Genomic DNA, 17642 nt, shown 5'->3' with positions numbered 1-17642 from the left:
TTTTATTCTAAGTACTGTTTAAATTTCTTTGATCATATAAATAATTACAATTTACAAAGAAAAATATATATTAGAAATTTATTTATGCAAAGTATTTTTCCTCCGTCATTATTTACTTAATAGCAATATGATATATATATATTTAACTCGTAATGAACTTAAAAGAATAAATTGCAAAATTGTAACTATTAATTGATTTCACCAACTCTATAATTTATTATACATGTGAATGTATTTTAAGATAACGTCAATTGTTGAATCTCTAATCTATGGTGTTAACTTAACTTGACACCGTATTCTTTAAAATTTATCTCTCTTATTTTCAAAAATGTTTAAAGTGAAGGAATGCTCTCTACCTATAAAGGTTAGGGTAATTACCAACATCGTTAAGATATTTTTTTTATCATTAGATTTTATTTCCTTTCTCTTGATTTTATTAATTAATATGGCAATTATTGTTGATACTTGATAAAAAAAACTTATTCATGCATTTGGAATTAAATACTTAAAAAAAAAGGTAAAAGGAGAAAACCTTAACCCAGTCTATAGGTAGTAGCTCTTTCAGTGGCCTCAACTCGATCTCAATGAAAACACCAATTGTTACAGACAATGTTGTCAAACTCGAGTTTCTACGTAAAAACGGAAAGGGATGGTAAAAACGTAAAATATAAAAACGGCACGAAACGACACAAAATTATATATATGTATGTAAAAAAAATATCACATGAATGAACATATGTGTTAAGCACTTAAGCCACTTATCTATCTAAAAAGGAAAATTATTTTTGATAACCAAGTATCAAAATTGTTGGGAAATTCGTTCCCTCAAACTCCAATGTCAAGCGGGTCCAGGGAAGAGCCCGTGGCGGGGGCCACCACCAATGAGCTAAGGCTACACCAACCGTAGCAAGTGGATCCGACACCATGTCTCAACCCAAAACCTTAAGGCATTGGGTTCATGGGTCCTTTCACTTAAATACTCTTCACTTAGCTCATTACCAACCAATGAGGGACTCATCACGCTTGAATATCTCAACAATCTCCCCCTCAAGTGTGAAACCCACCATTGGTAAGCTCCCCCTCAACCAAGTACCCGAAGCGCAAAGTACTCGACCCACCTCCTAGCCAATCACTAGGCTAGCTCGAGCCCAATCTGGCTCTGATACCACTGTTGGGAAATTCGTTCCCTCAAACTCCAATGTCAAGCGGGTCCAGGGGAGAGCCCGTGGCAGGGGCCACCACCAATGAGCTAAGGCTACACCAACCGTAGCAAGTGGATCCGACACCATGTCTCAACCCAAAACCTTAAGGCATTGGGTTCATGGGTCCTTTCACTTATATACTCTTCACTTAGCTCATTACCAACCAATGTGGGACTCAACACACTTGAATATCTCAACAATCTCCCCCTCAAGTGTGAAACCCACCATTGGTATGCTCCCCCTCAACCAAGTACCCGAAGCGCAAAGTACTCGACCCACCTCCTAGTCAATCACTAGGCTAGCTCGAGCCAATCCGGCTCTGATACCACTGTTGGGAAATTCGTTCCCTCAAACTCCAATGTCAAGCGGGTCCAGGGGAGAGCCCGTGGCGGGGGCCACCACCAATGAGCTAAGGCTACACCAACCGTAGCAAGTGGATCCGACACCATGTCTCAACCCAAAACCTTAAGGCATTGAGTTCATGGGTCCTTTCACTTATATACTCTTCACTTAGCTCATTACCAACCAATGTGGGACTCATCACACTTGAATATCTCAACAAAAATTATAAATAGTGATAACTAACAAGTAATGAATAACCAATATGATCTAACTGCTTCATACACTATTTTGGATCTTCGCTCATCAGGATATAATTTCACTTCTTTCAACGCACACAATGATTCAAAAACACAAAACGATTCTCATAGCATAACTTTTAATAGAATTGCAGCTAGGGGTGTTAACGGGCCGAGCCGAGCTGAACTTTGGTCTTAAAAGGCTAAGCCTGTATTTAAATGTGTCAGTCTGGCCAAGCCTGTTACCTGTCATGAATATAATTTCAGCCTGTGGCCTGTCTTATTTACAAAAAATAAAAGCCTGGTTAAAAAAAAATAAGACAACAAAAATTTATTCAAACAAAGTATACAATCAACAACACTAGTAATTCCATAAATATTCATAAATTTAATGTATATCCAAATAGCATAATATAAAATAAAATCATTCAAAAAGTATGTTTAATTAATAAAATAGGATGAAATGGATTGAGGAGAGAGAGGACTAACACAAGTAGTATAAAAAATATAAAAAATTAAAAATTAATATATTAGGCAAGCCTGAGAGGCTCTAAGGCCGAGCTTTTAAATTGGAGCCTGAGACCTTTTTATTAAACGAGCTTTTATACAAGTCCAAGGCTGAGTCCAACAATCAATTTTAGACATATAAGCTCAGGCCTTCATGAGCCGAGCCAAAGGCCCCTGTAAGGTCCCTGGCTCGTTTAGCACCCCTAATTGCAGCTTTATAAGATATAATTATAAAAGACATATATCCAAACAAAAAGATATCAAGATATTGTGCATATGATTTGGGAAAAACGAAAATTGGGTTTTTTTTTTAATTCCTTTTTTGTAAATCTTTTTTTTAAAAAAAGATTTTCGTTTTAAGTAAAAATGGTAAAAACGGTAAAAACATAAGTTTTTACTATTTTTACGTTTTTATGTGACGTTTTTACCAGTTTTTACCACTGACCGTTTTTTCTTGCGTTTTAACACGCACCACTCTAGTAAAAACGTAAGTTTTTACACTAGTTTTTGACAACAATGGTTACAAACCTTGAGATCACCATCTGTAATATTTTAAAAAATATATAATAATAATAATAATAAATAAAATATAAAATCTTTTAGATAAAATATATTGGATAATTAGAATAAAATATCTTAGATATTTATAAAAGTAATGATTAGATTCCTTAAAATTTTATAAACGTAATGATTAAGATTCTTTAGATGTTTATAAAAGTAATGATTAGATTTCTTAGATTTTTATAAATAGTGATGATTACATTTCTTTTTGAAATTCTTTATAAACCTAAAGAAACTTGAGAAGAAAAGAGAGAAAGAAAGAAGGAAAGAGAGAGAGAAAGACAGACAAAGAAAGAGAGAGAGAGAGAAAGAGAGAGGAAGAGGAAGAGAAAGAAAGGAGAAAAAGAAAAGGGAAGGTAATATTGAGAGTAAACAACTCATTCTCTTATTTACTTTTTATTCTGCCCTAGGCAGAGATGTCTAACCGGAGGTTAGATGATTGATGTTAGATCTAGTGCTTTCTCTCTAGGTACCTATGAATTAGGTATCTTGGAGGCAGCATATCACGACACTCGATATAACGGCTTTAGCCAAAGGGGTATGTGTGTGTGCTTTGTGATTACATAAAATAGGGTTAAAAGAGATACCTGTGGTCTTTAGCTCATATTTATAGGACTTATCTCTGGGCTTTAGGTCGTCTGGGCCTTCCTAGCGTATGGATCTCACTCAGTTCCATAACACTTTTAAAGTTAAATTTTAGATATTTTCTATTGTTATCAATGTTGTGTTTAAAGTTGGTATTTTAAAGTTATTTCTTTAAAAGTTGTGAAGACATCGTTACGCACTCAAAGGTAGGGCATTTCCCATTTTTATAGGAACTTCTGTACCAGAAACAATGGTATCTCCAATGATAGCCCCTCTGGGGTGTAAAATATATCTTTTCTCACCATCCCATAGTGTATGAGACAAATGTATGCATTTCGATTAAGGTCGTATTCTATGGTTATGATTCTATCATATATGTCTTTTTCATTCCGTCGAAAATCAATTTTACGGTATAGACGCTTATGACCTCCCCCTCTATGTCCTGCGGTAATGATTCCTCTGGCATTACAGCCTTTACCACAACGATGTTGTCCATAGATCAAATGATTTCGTGGATTGGACTTCACTTGACTGTCTACGGTTCCATTGCGTGTGCTCGGGGTAGAAGTTTTGTATAAATGTATCCATGCTATTAAGTATTTTTATTTAAGTTCTTTTCTTTCTAAGAGGTGGAATAGAATAACTCGGTTGAAGCGTAATGATCATACGTCTGTCCTATTCAGACGTATAGAAATTAAAGAATTTTTTTAGTACTAAATGAATACTAATGTAATATGTAATCTTTTACTTATCATGGCTTGTGAGCTCCCATACAAAATCATGTATTTCTGATGTAATGGTGAACTTGATTTCTGTATAATTATATTTTAAGGGTATTTTGTCCGTTGTGTTAGAATTTCATTATAATTCTCGTTCTCTTATTTAAAATAAGATTTAAGAATTAATGTGATATCCTCTATCTTAATCAGTTGTAGAGAATGTTACACCACCTCAAAAACTAACTTAAAGGGTAGGAGTGTCTAAGACTTTATAAACCCCACGTCAGTTTCCTATACAACCAATGTGGGACTCGTAACATTCACTTTCTATTTAGTGACACCTAAATGAAATTTACCCAATAGTAAAATATTTATTAAAATATAATGTTAAAAATCATGTTATTAAAACTTCTCATAATATGACGCGCAAGGGAGTCAATAGTTGATAATGTTTACAAAACAAACTCTTAATTTTTAAATTAGATTGTTAAAGAAAAAACTATAAAAGAAATGCTTGTAAAACATACGGATAATGAATGGATTAAAACATTGATGCTGAAGAGAGCCCATTACCCATCCTGACCCATCAGGGCCCTCATTTGGCGAGCTAATTGGGCAGGCCATCCCACAATCCCAACACATTTCCCCTCTCTTCTGGGCTTCACGCTGCGGACTCACAAAATAGGAAGTTAAATACCATAAACCACCCAGAGAAGATTTTGACACCATTTGAAATACATTGTACAATTTATACAAAAAAAAATAAAAAAATACATTGTACAAAATAACACTATTTTTTTGATGAGGTTTGCATTTGTCATTTAATATGACACAACAAATTTTTCAACATACACAATATTTTGTGGGGTCCACACATGTTGAAGAAAAAAAAAAGAAATTACGGTACGCAAAACGAATCTCTATAACATTACACAATCACTTTTCCTACAACATAACTCTTATAAAACCCTTTCTTGATTGATGTATTTATTTTTATAAACTTGATGGACTAAATATCAGTGTTCCGAAGTATAAGAATTTTTTTCAACCTTCTTTATTGCACTTTTATCATTTTTGCACAAAATTAAAAAAAGTAATATTTTTTCCTTTTATAAATAATTCGGTATTCAATTATTAACATGTTCGACCAATTCAGATTCGAGCAACGTTTTATTCTTAATTTTTTTTTTTAAAAGAAGATAACAAATGACATAGGCCCTTGCCCTTGGGTGTCCAACGACGGACCCATAGGCGCAATTGTCCACAAATGCAAAAGACATAAACTTTCTTTATTTTTTTTTTTTAAATTCATTATTGTAAAATTCAGCCCGACTTAGCCCGGTCGACTCGAAATCCGGTGAATCGGTTATCGAATCGGTTTGGGTCAAGCATTATACTTACGGTTGGTTCGATTTTAGAACTTTCTTTAATTTTTTTTTTTTGGAGACGTTGTCCGAAACTTCATCATTAAGTATGCAGACATAAACAAAATTTTCTGGTCTACCATTTACGCGCGCCTACAAGGGCAGAATAAATTAGCTTAATATACAAAAACAAAGTAATGACAAAATTGAAATATAAGAATAAATTGATTCACAGAAGGAGCTTTTCATTGAAAGGCATCATAACATAACCCTAGTGCTTCCGAAGCTGAACGGGGACAAACCCTATAAACAGTTTAAATGAGTCAAACCCGTCAGTACATCTCGTAATTTCACAAAATAAATAAATAAATGAAGAAATAGATTGATTCAGCCTTTCCCTAAAACCTGATGTGGAGATATGAACAACACTTTTTACACTACGTTGCTAGTAGCCTAACCTAATGATCTTTATTTCAAATGTTTCAACGGACTAATTGTTTTTATCCGACACTAATTAATTGAACGGGAGATATAAACCTTCAAGCTACCGAACTTTACTGGAAAGAAATGGAGGGATTACCTACGGTTCAAGCTACCTTCCTGGTCCCCAATTCATTATGTCATATAAAATAAAATTTATTAGCCTTAATTTGAATCACTTGGGTGGTTGTAGCTGAAAAATCAAATAAAAATTAATACAAAAGAATGAGGGTACTGGTGAGTTCCATGAACAAGTTAATGTGTTGGGCTTTCTCTTGCTTTCAATTTCAGTTGCTATTGCTACTGTTACTGTTAGTGTTTAATAATGCACACTCTGCCAACATTGTCAAGACCTTACCTGGCTTTCAGGGTCCCTTGCCTTTCAAGCTCGAGACAGGGTATGTTGTAACTCTAGTACATGACCAAATGTCATTACTTTTCCATTCATGTCTAATGCTACTCCTTTTTTTTTTTTTTTTCTATTAAAAAACTATATTCATTGACAAGTCACATATTTTGTAGCATACCCTAACGTAAAAGATATGCTAAATTATATGATTTCTTATGATAAAAGATATGTATTGGTGGAGGAATCGGAGCTGTTCTACTATTTTGTTGAGTCAACAGGAAAGCCACGGATTGATCCTCTTCTTCTTTACTTGGTTGGAGGTCCTGGATGTTCTGGTTTAAATGGACTATTCTACCAAACTGGTATGTTTTAATGCGCTTCTCCTTTCAATGATGGCGTTAAATTACATGATTTCTTGAGAGAAAAAAAGAAAGAAAGTGATTTCTGGATTGCGTTGGTTGAGTTAAATGAAATTCTTGATGATTTTGCTGTGACTAATATTGACCATTTATGGACTAATGTGAACAAAAAAAAGAGAAAAAAAGAAAACATGAACCTTGTTATTGTGTCTGTAAAAAATAAAATTATCTTATATAATATGAGAAACATTACTAATCCCATATTTAATATAGTAAAATAAAGTGTGGAAACTGGAAGCTAATGTCATGTGTGATTATCTGAATCTTTGTTGTTTTTTTCATTGGTTAATTGATGTGGGTTACATAACAGGATGTAATCATACCCCATTAAGGTTTATGATGCCTGAAGGGCTTGGCTTGATAGTCACTTTAGTAAACTGATGTGTTATATATTAATGGTTGTTTAATCTTCAATCTTGGTGTCAATAAGTTCTTAAAATCAAGTACCTCACTCAGGAGAAACAAGAAATCCTTCAATCATCTCAATTATTAATCTGGTTTGTTTCTCCTCTTTAAGGTCCATTGGCTTTCAATGGGACAGAGTATTCTGGGGGTTTCCCACAATTAATATTAAGGCCATACCCCTGGACAAAGGTGAAAAATCTCACATTACTTCATTTTCTTCCATCGTAATTATCTTATGAACTTGTAACTATAATTGGTTGACAGTTATGCTAAATTTTTCTAGACTGCTAGCATCATATTTCCTGATGTTCCTGTCGGTACTGGCTTCTCGTATGCTACAACCCCAGAAGGTTACCTCATCTCAGACAGTAAATCAGCTAGGCAAACTTACAAATTCTTAAGAAAGGTAAAATCTATAGTCTAGGAAATTCTTACTTGTGTCATATTTTCTTAAATAAAAAAATGACTAATGTGCATGTAAGTTCAATTTAATTGCAGTGGCTGATTGATCACCCTGAATACATCTCGAATAGGCTCTATATTGCAACGGATTCATACAGTGGAATCTTTGCGCCAATCATTTCACAGCATATATTGGATGGTAAGTTTGAGTGATCGTGCTTTTCTTCTCCTAACTGCAAACATTATGCCAATGAAGGTTAGTTCATTTGGTTACAAACTTACAAACACAAAATAATCATAAATATTGTCAATAAGTCAAGTCAAATAATAGGTTTCCTTTACTATAATATATTCAATCTGCGAAAAATTTCTTCTTAATTATATTTTAATCATCGGAACTCATGAACAAAAAAATGTAATCATACATAATGTTCAGCTATATTGCCATCCTAGTCTTTCTTCCCGATTAATGGCTTGAAAATTCATTACTACCATATTAAGCCAATGACTTACAATTTAGAAGACTTATAGTTATAGTAAATGCAGGTAATGCAGCTGAACTTCAGCCGTATATAAACTTGATAGTAAGTGAAACATGGACTTCTACATACACTATGCATCATATTTGGGGCTTTAAGAGATCGCATTCTTTTTAATTTTTTGTTTTTAACGCTTTTCCAGGGATTCCTGAGTGGCTCTCCACATACTAGTATACCGCTAGAGCATAATTCAAAAATACCCTATGCTCGCAATAAGGCACTCATATCAGACAAGCTTTATGAGGTATTTGAGTATATTTTGCTGTGTTTTTAACAACTTTTATATAACAAAAAAATATTTCTTCTGCAGATAAGTTATTTGTATTTACTTCCAAAACGACATCGTTTTGAGATTAAAATATTAAAAAATTATAATTATAAAGACTATAATAACCCTGGAATAAATTAAAATTACAAAAACACTATGATTTTCATCCCAAAACAACATCGTATTAGACTTACTACAGATACCTTATTCCAGTAGAAAAAACGAACCTTTGTATAATAATAGAGTGAAAAAGCAACTTAGTCCATTTCTCACTCTATTTTAGTCTCTCAAAAATTTATTTATGTATACGAGTTGATTCTTACAATTTTAGTGCTCATAAGTCATATCACATACATTAATCTTTAAACTTGATATTAATTTTATAAATTCAAGGACCAATTCATATATATATATATATATATATATATATATATATATATATATATATATATATAAAAATGATTTCTGCAGCTGCTGTACCTACAGCAAGCAAGGATCCGCGTCCGGATCCTAGGATACGGCAACGGATCCTGAGTTTTTTTTTTTTTTTTTTTTTTTAAAAAAAGCCGTGGGGCCCACTTTTCTGTGTCAGCTGTAAATAACACTATCTACGGCTGCTGCAGAAATGTTAAGCCCATATATATATATATATATATATATCAATAAATTCAGGGACTAAACTGTAAGTGACAATTTAAGTGACTAAGTTTCCTATTACAGGCAAAAAGAAAAGATCCAGTATCTTTCTGTGAAGTTTATTATTGACAGGAAAATTTAATGGTTCACAGTCGCACTCTCTTTCACAGGCAGCCAAAGAAAATTGCAATGGGTGGTACTATGAGGTAGATCCCTCAAATGCAAAATGTGTGGAAGCACTTCAACCAATAGTTAAGGTACTAAGGGCTATTAATATGGTGAAAATTCAAGTTGACATGTTGTATATATAATATGTATTTGGATATTCATAATTGCAGTGCCTTGCTGATATCTATGAAGAAAATGTTCTGGAACCTAATTGTGCATTAATATCACCAAAACCAGATTATGAATTTTCTGGAAGAGTTCTCAAAGAAGCCAGATATTTCCATCATCCATCTTTAAAACTTAAAGCTCAGGACTGGTGGTGCAAGGTTCCGATAAATAGTTGCCCTTAATATATGTTACATTACTAGGATGATTTTCTTATTAGAAGATTTAAACTTGTTTTGCAGATTTTTGTTTATATACTTTCAGACATATGGGCAAACAACAAGACCGTTCAGGAGGCTCTCTATGTTCGTGAGGTATACGCACATTAATAGTCCATGATTAATGCTACATATGTTTTCTCTTATATTCAGGCTACTTTTTCCCTCCTCATGAAAACCAGGGAACGGTTCAACGATGGTATAGATGTAATCTAACCCTCCAAGACATATACCTCGCTGACATCGAAAATGTAATTCCTTACCAGAAGAATCTGACTGAGACAGGTTTACAAGTATTACTTTACACGTACGTAACCCAATTGTCTTTTTCTACCTGCTAACTTCCGTTTAGCCAATATGTTTAAGATAAATAATGGGTTTAAATTTTAGTTTCAGCATAAGTGATTTTGACTTCACTAAGTTTTTCTGCTGTGTAGAGGCGACCTTGACATGGTTATTCCTCATATATCAACTGAAGAATGGTTGAGATCCCTGAATCTTACTATAGATGCTCCTTGGATGCCCTGGTTCGTTGATGGTCAAGTTGCAGGGTAAGTATGTGTGTTTTTCTGTAATTTTTTTATTAATAAATAAGTGGTTGTAACAATCTATTTATACTGCCAAATATTGTATACACATAGTCATGCATTAAAATGCATGACTAAAGAAGGATTTTTTTTAAGTTGAACAAATCCTCAGTAAGCCAAAATCAGAGTGAACTATTGCTTGATTTATGTAGGTACCGAGTTGTACATTCTAATACAGGATACCGCTTGACCTATGCAACTCTCAAGGTAAGAAATGATGTGTTTGATTGTGACCTCTTATGTGAACAAATCATCTTTGGATGGGAGTGAAATTAAATTTGTCATCTCTCGAACAGGGATCGGGTCACTCTCCTACAGAATACTTCCATGAACGATGCTTTGAGATGTTTGAAAGGTGGATACATTTTTATCCCTTGTAAACAGTCCTCGGATATTCGCACAAAATAAAGCTCTGCCTATTTAGCTACTTCTATTGATTATATGTAATTTAGTGAGAAGCGGAACTTGAACTGAGATTAATTGTTATGGCGATGTAATATTACCTCAAACCTTACATAGTTACATTTGACTTTCATCTAATTTTATATGATATCAAACAGGATCTTGTGCAAAGTTAATGTTAACAAACTTTCTGATGCAAGGCAAAACTTTTTTTATGGGTTCCTTTTGAGTTTATTAGCTTGAATGGTTGAATGTACATGGAAGAATGTTGAGATATATAGTCACACATTAGTTGTATGAACGACTAATATGTAGTTTATAAGGGTTTATAAGACTCTGATACTATGTAAAGAATCTTGAGATATACCACTCCAAAAGCTAGTTCAAAGTAATATTTCTCTTAAACATCGCCTCTAATTATAGAATATGAGGAGCCACAATGGACAATGGTGTTATATTTTTTAACCTTCTAAATGAATGGTAAAAGTTTAATGTTGTGGTGAAGATTATTTAAAATAAACATAAGATTTGGTTTAAGAGCAAATAGTACCATATAGTAGCAGCAACGGATGGAAAGCTTTGCCTGCAAAAGTACAAAACTTACAAAGTGCTGTGGCAGTTCAAAATACGAGCAGAAATATAAAATTTCCAGTTATCCTATTTATAAGCATAGAGAAAGATTATAATTACTAACTATTTCTTACTATTAAATTTTAATCGTTGATTTTCACAAATTGTTGATTTTCATTAATTTAGCGGTCATAATTTATTGGATCATACTTATTAATTTGATAGTAACAAGTAGTAAGAAAAAAAGATAGTAACTGTAACCTCTTTCGTATACATAAGATTCTTTTTTTTATAATGCCTTGGTTTTGCGTTTCATTTGACTTATAATTAAGCGTAAGCGGAGTTGTGTGAAAAAAATTATGTTTTTATTTTTTATTTTTTTGCCTTAACTTATAATTATAAAATAATAAGTTAAAAAATATTGATAATATTTTCATGTAAATATTCAAATGACTAATAAAATATATTTGCAAAGACTGTAGTCAAATAGAAGAAAAAAAAAGACTTTACTAAGAATAAAATTGAATATTTGAGAAAAATAAAATAAAATTTGCATTGACTGAAGTCAAAGTAATGAATGAGAAGTAAATATTTTATAATAAAAAATTAACATTTGGCCTTTGGGGGATATCATTATCTAGTAGAGAGTTTTTGTTAGTAGCAAACGGAGAAGAAGCGTTGGAAACCAAACATGGCGAACGCAGAAGGTGCGTTGAGTTTGGAGTCACTTGCGTGCATAGATGCAAGCTCTCTGTCACAGTCAGAGCTTCATGCACTATCTCTCTCTTCTCTTTCTTCCTTTGACCTACGCTCTACGCATGACCTTGTCAATCCCAAAATCGACCCTTCCCTCTTCAACGAGAGCGCTGGTTCACGCCGTCAGACCTACTCTCGACCCCGCCGTCGCAGCCGCGTCGCCGGCCTTCTTCCCACCCCTAAGCTCCCTCTCCCTCTCCCTCTCCCTTCCTTCCCGCAAAACGCCGAGAATCGCGTGATAATCGATTACCTGAAGCAATTGATCAGGGAAGACCCCAAATTCGATCAGGTGGAGCTAGCTCCACCTCCACCTCCACCTCCACCTTGTGTTCCCGAGCCTGAGCCGAGAGCTGAACCGGATCTTGTGAGATTTGGTAGCGGGGAGAGGAAGAGGAAGAGAGGGAGGAAGCCCAAAGTGAAGGTGCATTTGGAGGAGTGTTACAGAGGAATGGAGATTGTGAACAAGAACGGCGTTCCGATCGATGTTTCCGCGTTGGCGAACTCCGAGGACCCGTTCGCGGAGGAGCTGAGGAGACGGACGGAGGGTTTGCAGAGTGAAGAGGAGCTGTTAGGGTTTTTGAGGGATTTGTTGGGACAATGGGGTAGCAGGAGGAAGAAGAGGAGGATTGTTGATGCTGCTGATTTCGGTGATGTGTTGCCTCTTGGTTGGAAGCTTCTTCTTGGTTTGAAGAGAAAAGATGGTCGTGCATGGATCTATTGCCGCAGATACATAAGGTTCTCTTTTCCTTCTCTTTTTTTACTCTTTTCACTGTTGTTTCTCCTTTCTGGGTGCTTATGTGTTCTCTTATTTGATATTTCTACAGCCCTAGTGGACAGCAATTTGTGACTTGCAAAGAAGTTTCTTCATATTTGCAGTCTCTTTACGGTCACAGTGATGCTCAATTACAAATTGTTCCTGGGAGTGAAAATATACTTCAGGAACATAGTTTGACTGCTGAAAACGTAAGTACGCATACATATTGCCGGTGTTTATGTGCTATTAGTATTATTACGGAGGTTTATGGGATGTGCCTCAGTCTGCAGGTGTTACCCATGAGGATCAAGATCAATGGCAGATTGTTGCAACTAACTCGGATGTGCCTGGTTTATCTGTTTCGAATGAACGAGTGAGGGAAGTGGCCTTGTTGGGGATTGACAATCTTGCAGATGTGCAGATACATGACCTGTTTGAATGTCACAAATGCAGCATGACCTTTGATGAGAAGGATTCATACTTGCAGCACCTGTTGTCTTTTCACCAGAGGACGACGAGGAGGTATCGGCTTGGTTCTTCTGTTGGAGATGGAGTTATAATTAAGGATGGAAAGTTTGAGTGCCAGTTCTGCCATAAGGTGTTCCTGGAGAGGCGTCGCTACAATGGTCATGTGGGGATCCATGTTAGGAATTATGTGAGGAGAGTTGACGATTCCCCAGGTCAGGGAAATGTCCAAAGGACAGACATGTCTCCAGTCAGGGAGGACGTGCCTTCAAGGATCTCTAAGATGGATGCCCTTATTGAAATTGCTCAAAACTCTATTATGGAGGATTCTGTCATGGAACCCCATAGTTCAGCTAAACTGAATATGATTCCTGCTTTAGAAATTGCTGTTGGTGCCTTAGATCAAGACATAAACTTTGAGTCTCCAGTCAGTGAGGATAGCTTGACTGACACAGATGTGGTTCAAGATTTAAATGAGCAAGATAGTCCATATTCACTTGTGGATGGAAAAGTAGAGGAAAATTATGATGATAACCGAATTATAGATGCCAGGATGGTTACTTGTCTAGATAACATGGTTTTGTTATCTGTAAATGAGCAAAATGTTAATGCATCTGAGACTTCTAAGGGAAAAGATGATGTGGCATTGACTGTTGAGGCGTTTGATCAGTCTGGTATTAATTTGGAAGTAGTTTCTCAAAGCCCTTTATTTCCTTTATCTGGCAATCACATAATGCCCGAATCTGAGAAGAATGAGAAATCGGGTTACACTAATACTAGGCAATTTGAACTTCATGAAGACAATTGTAATAAGAGTGAGTTGAAAACTGTTTTAGATGGCTGCAGGGATGTACCTGTTAGCTCTAATGTCCAAGAGATAGTAATGTCAGCTTCTGAAGAAAATGTGGTCCATTCAAGGGTTTCTAACCCCTCTATATCCACAGAGCAATCTTTGGATTGTTTTGCAGCATTCAGCTCAGATAAGGTATAAGGCATAACCTATGGGTGCCTTTGTTGTCAGGGTTTCATATATGTTGAAAAATTTGGGGAATATTCCTACGCCAATTATATCAAGGTTCTCTTAGGAAGTGATTGTGTGCATGCACATACATGCATGGCATGTGGGCTACTGTACTTGCCTCTTTTGTGTCCCTAAATGTATTCAGGTTTTATTTTGTATTGAACCATTGCTGTAAATTTTCATTATTCACAAAGCACTTGGTGCACATTGCTAAATTTTGAAAAACCAATGCAGTTTCAAGAACCAGTTTTGTTGTCTGAGCACTTATTGTTCCATAATTAATCCTTTATTGTTGTTTTCACATAATTGTTAATGCTTCTATGCAATGTTGAGAATAGTTTTTCTTCATCCATAACTATTTCACTTTAACCTACTATGTTGCTACTCTTTGCAACAGTCATAGTCATCTGCTGATTCAGCATGCATGTCTTTTAAGAATACAAGAACTATAGAAGCATACTTCCTTTGTTTATTCCTTGTTGATTGAGTAACAAGTGCATTGTTCCCGAATCTAATGCTGGCTTTCCGTGTAAGTTTTGTTATTCTTTATTATATTGCTTGCAAAGAGAAAGAGAAAGAATTTCTTTATTTGGGCAGGTTGTTTTTGTTGGAGACTAAGAAATCATAGGTTTTTCGTCTCACTAAGCTAAGAATGCTTTCATGATATCTTACTTGCTCTTTCATCACCCTTCCACATGTCTCCTGCTCCTCCTAAATTTAGTGTGTCCTGGATTTTTGAGGAGTGCTAATTGCTAGGTTATGAACATGTGCTTGTTTACTTAAAACACTCTTCTCTAGTGCATTTGTTATTTTTTATGTTCTTTCTTCATTTGAACTCTTGTTAAAAGCTAATTAGGATTCTTGGAATCTGACATTGTTAAAACCAAATTCTCTTGTGCGACAATTAGCTATACTACCCAGCTCTCAACTGGTTGGTAGTGCTGATCTTACCTTGAAAAATTATTGTTGTTATTGCTCATTGACAGGGAGGAAAACAATTTTGCAGTGGTGACCATGGACATGATAATGCGAAGGGGTTCCGGGAATTGAGGTTGGATGAAATAGGTAATCTCGATTATGATTTTGCAAGTGCTCAAGATTCTCTTTCTCTGCCTGATGTGCCAACTGAATTGGCAAACAACACAGTGATGGAAGGGACGTATTCATCCTCAGTTCAGTTTGAATCACAAGAAGTTATGTTAAATATGGATGGCAGAAATCAGCTTACAACTGTCTGTGTATGGTGCGGAATAGAGTTTTACCATGATGCTGTTAATTCTGAAATACAATCAGATTCTGTGGGATTCATGTGTCCAGCTTGTAAGGCAAAAATCTCTGGTCAAATCAATGTGTTGGACAGTGGATCACCGAATGCTGACCATCTTTAGACTGGTAATTACGGATTCTCTCGAGATTAATGGGTTGATAAGACTGGTTTCAGTTGTCATATGTCCTAATTATTATTGGCTTGGAAGATACTGTAGTCACTATTTTGTTCTGAGGGGAGAGCATTATTCTGAGATTTTATTATACCAAACTTTCTAATTTGGTTGTATGAAGTTACTCAAGTCTCAAAATATGGACAAGTGTCTGAAATGATAAACTGATGGCATCAATGGTCGGAGTAATTATTGTTTGTTGGAAGAACCAAGGGATGAGCAAAAAGAACAATTTTAATGCAAAGGAAAATAAAAAAGCAGTCACTGAAGAGAGAGAGAGAGAGAGAGAGAGATTCCAATTTGATTTTCTCCTTTTACTAGAAATCTATTACCTGGAGTTGGCTCCATCCCCTATCTTTTTATTTTTAGTGGAGTATGATGTGCTTGTCCCTAACTAGTATTCTTGTTATCGTCATACTTGTCACAACTTAAGTCCTAGGCAAGCCTGTATCAAATTTCGTGTCAACTTCAAACTTGGTTTTTTTACTTTGGCAGCTGAATGATCCTTGAACGATTAGTAGATGGAGATGATCTAGAAGAGACAAGCCAGCTTTTGGGATTGATGGAATGCAATTATGGTGCTTGCATAGATTGATTCCATTGTGGTTTTGATTAATTTCTCCTTGTATGTTGTATTATCACAGCTTGTCCCGATTATTCGTGAGAGAATCAATATTGTCATGTAATATTGTATTCTGTAGTCTATAACTCCTACTGTCTTAGGCCTTCCAATGGCAACTAGAAAGATTGCAACCCTGACCAGATCCATTTTCTTTGCCGGAACTGCGTCTAGGACCTCTGGACCAATGTTCTTTGGCTTCACTCTCGCAACCAGCAATGTCGCCAAGTTCCTCATCACTCGCAACCGCTCTACTAGAACTTCTCTGGTATCTCCGATTTTCTAATATTCTTTCATGATTTTAGGTTTCACAATTTGTTGTTTACTTATGTTTTATTTGTATTTAATTAGATAATGCAGACAAAGGTCACCGAAATTGAAAAGGTTTTAACGAAGCATATTACATCAATAAAAGGTTTTAACTTGCTGCTGAGAGAGAACCTTTTCAACCTATCAACCTCCTCTTTTATTGACGTAATCTGCTTTGTTAAAACCTTTTCAATTTTCGTGAACTTATTCTGCCTTATCTGATTAAATACAAATAAAACATAAGTAAACAACAAGTTCTAAGACCTAAAATCATGAAAGAATATCAGAAAATCGGGTCCAGTAGAGCAGTTGCAAGTGAAGAGGAACTTGGCGACATTGTTGGTTGCGAGGAGAACATTGGTGTAGAGATCCTAGATGCAGTTCCGGCGAAGAAAATGGATCTGGTCAGGGTTGCAATCCTTCTAGTTGCCATTGGAGACTATTAGTGTATGTGCATAGCTTGCTGATTATATGTAGTAGAATTCTTTAGTCATAGCTGATTATTTCCTTGTATTAGTTGTTACAGCTGTTAGCCATAAGTTGTTACAGCTTTTTAGCCATTTAGTAGTTGGTAGCTTGTTGACTCATCAATTGAGTTAGCCTTAACTCTACAGAGTTAGCTTCTTTTCTCTCTCTGTAATTACGATTCATTTGTTTAGGTTTAATAATAAAATGTTTTCTCTTCAGCTCTTTTTCTCTCTTGAACTTTCCTTCAATGGATCTCTTCTAATAGAGACGAAGAAAAAAAATGAGGTGTTTTTTTAAAATGAAGACGAATGAAATGACAAGACGCGTTATGGTGTATCATAGAAGGCATGATCAAGAATATTCTGGAAGATCAATTGTGCTACGCCGATGTGGTAACAGAGGCGGATTCCCTAAAATTTGAAGGAAAAAAAAAGTCACCTGCTTTGAAAATAGGGTTTTGGTTGAAGTAGCAATTATAAACATAGGATCATGTGTTTGTGTGAGAATGTTAAAAACATGTTCGGTTTAGAATATGAAGTCGTAGGAGAAGCCCATCAAGTTCTCTAGATCTTCAGGCCCAAATCTCATCTGTATTCATAATTAAAATATAGATTTAATTTTGATATTTTTTGTGTTGAAAAGTATACAACTTTTTAGATTATTTGTAGGGAGGGGTTATACTTACTA

The 17642-nt window shown here is 35.2% G+C and overlaps 2 protein-coding genes across 5 annotated transcripts; both read left to right on the top strand.

Moving 5' to 3' along the window:
* The first annotated feature begins 6223 nt into the window (after positions 1-6223).
* On the top strand, positions 6224-10532 carry LOC133308797 (serine carboxypeptidase-like 18). Its single transcript, XM_061509502.1, has 14 exons — positions 6224-6394; positions 6571-6707; positions 7282-7358; positions 7453-7575; positions 7668-7770; positions 8118-8155; positions 8253-8354; positions 9185-9271; positions 9353-9508; positions 9590-9659; positions 9788-9872; positions 10003-10116; positions 10305-10359; positions 10449-10532. Exons 1-14 carry the CDS (start codon positions 6243-6245, stop codon positions 10530-10532), a joined length of 1383 nt encoding a protein of 460 aa, XP_061365486.1. The 5' UTR covers positions 6224-6242.
* Positions 10533-11753: 1221 nt separating this feature from the next.
* Positions 11754-17125, top strand: LOC133308766 (uncharacterized). 4 transcript variants are annotated; one of them, XM_061509460.1, is made up of 5 exons: positions 11754-12615; positions 12705-12843; positions 12918-14084; positions 15107-15185; positions 15267-17125. In XM_061509460.1, the coding sequence occupies exons 1-5, from the start codon at positions 11816-11818 to the stop codon at positions 15506-15508; spliced, it is 2427 nt and encodes an 808-aa protein (XP_061365444.1). In that variant the 5' UTR covers positions 11754-11815; the 3' UTR covers positions 15509-17125. The 4 variants fall into 4 exon arrangements, with proteins under 4 accessions (XP_061365444.1, XP_061365443.1, XP_061365442.1 ...); XM_061509459.1 differs by having other exon boundaries at positions 15107-15512; positions 16055-17125; XM_061509458.1 differs by having other exon boundaries at positions 15107-17125.
* The last annotated feature ends 517 nt before the right edge of the window (positions 17126-17642 follow it).

Source organism: Gastrolobium bilobum, unplaced genomic scaffold (genome assembly GCF_033153095.1).
Source record: "Gastrolobium bilobum isolate Gb01-03AN ecotype WA unplaced genomic scaffold, APGP_CSIRO_Gbil_v1 utg5107, whole genome shotgun sequence".
NCBI lineage: Eukaryota > Viridiplantae > Streptophyta > Magnoliopsida > Fabales > Fabaceae > Gastrolobium > Gastrolobium bilobum.
This window is presented reverse-complemented; position numbering and strand designations above follow the sequence as displayed.

What these genes read in the sequence shown, in the direction of transcription:
- LOC133308797 (XM_061509502.1), top strand. Translation starts at nt 6,243, where the DNA reads ATGAACAAGTTAATGTGTTGGGCTTTCTCTTGCTTTCAATTTCAGTTG. An exon ending in TATCAGACAAGCTTTATGAG is followed by an intron (nt 8,355 to 9,184) that starts GTATTTGAGTAT and finishes TCTCTTTCACAG; the next exon opens with GCAGCCAAAGAAAATTGCAA. An exon ending in CACTTCAACCAATAGTTAAG is followed by an intron (nt 9,272 to 9,352) that starts GTACTAAGGGCT and finishes TCATAATTGCAG; the next exon opens with TGCCTTGCTGATATCTATGA.
- LOC133308766 (XM_061509459.1), top strand. Translation starts at nt 11,816, where the DNA reads ATGGCGAACGCAGAAGGTGCGTTGAGTTTGGAGTCACTTGCGTGCATA. An exon ending in ATAGTTTGACTGCTGAAAAC is followed by an intron (nt 12,844 to 12,917) that starts GTAAGTACGCAT and finishes GATGTGCCTCAG; the next exon opens with TCTGCAGGTGTTACCCATGA. An exon ending in CAGCATTCAGCTCAGATAAG is followed by an intron (nt 14,085 to 15,106) that starts GTATAAGGCATA and finishes GCTCATTGACAG; the next exon opens with GGAGGAAAACAATTTTGCAG.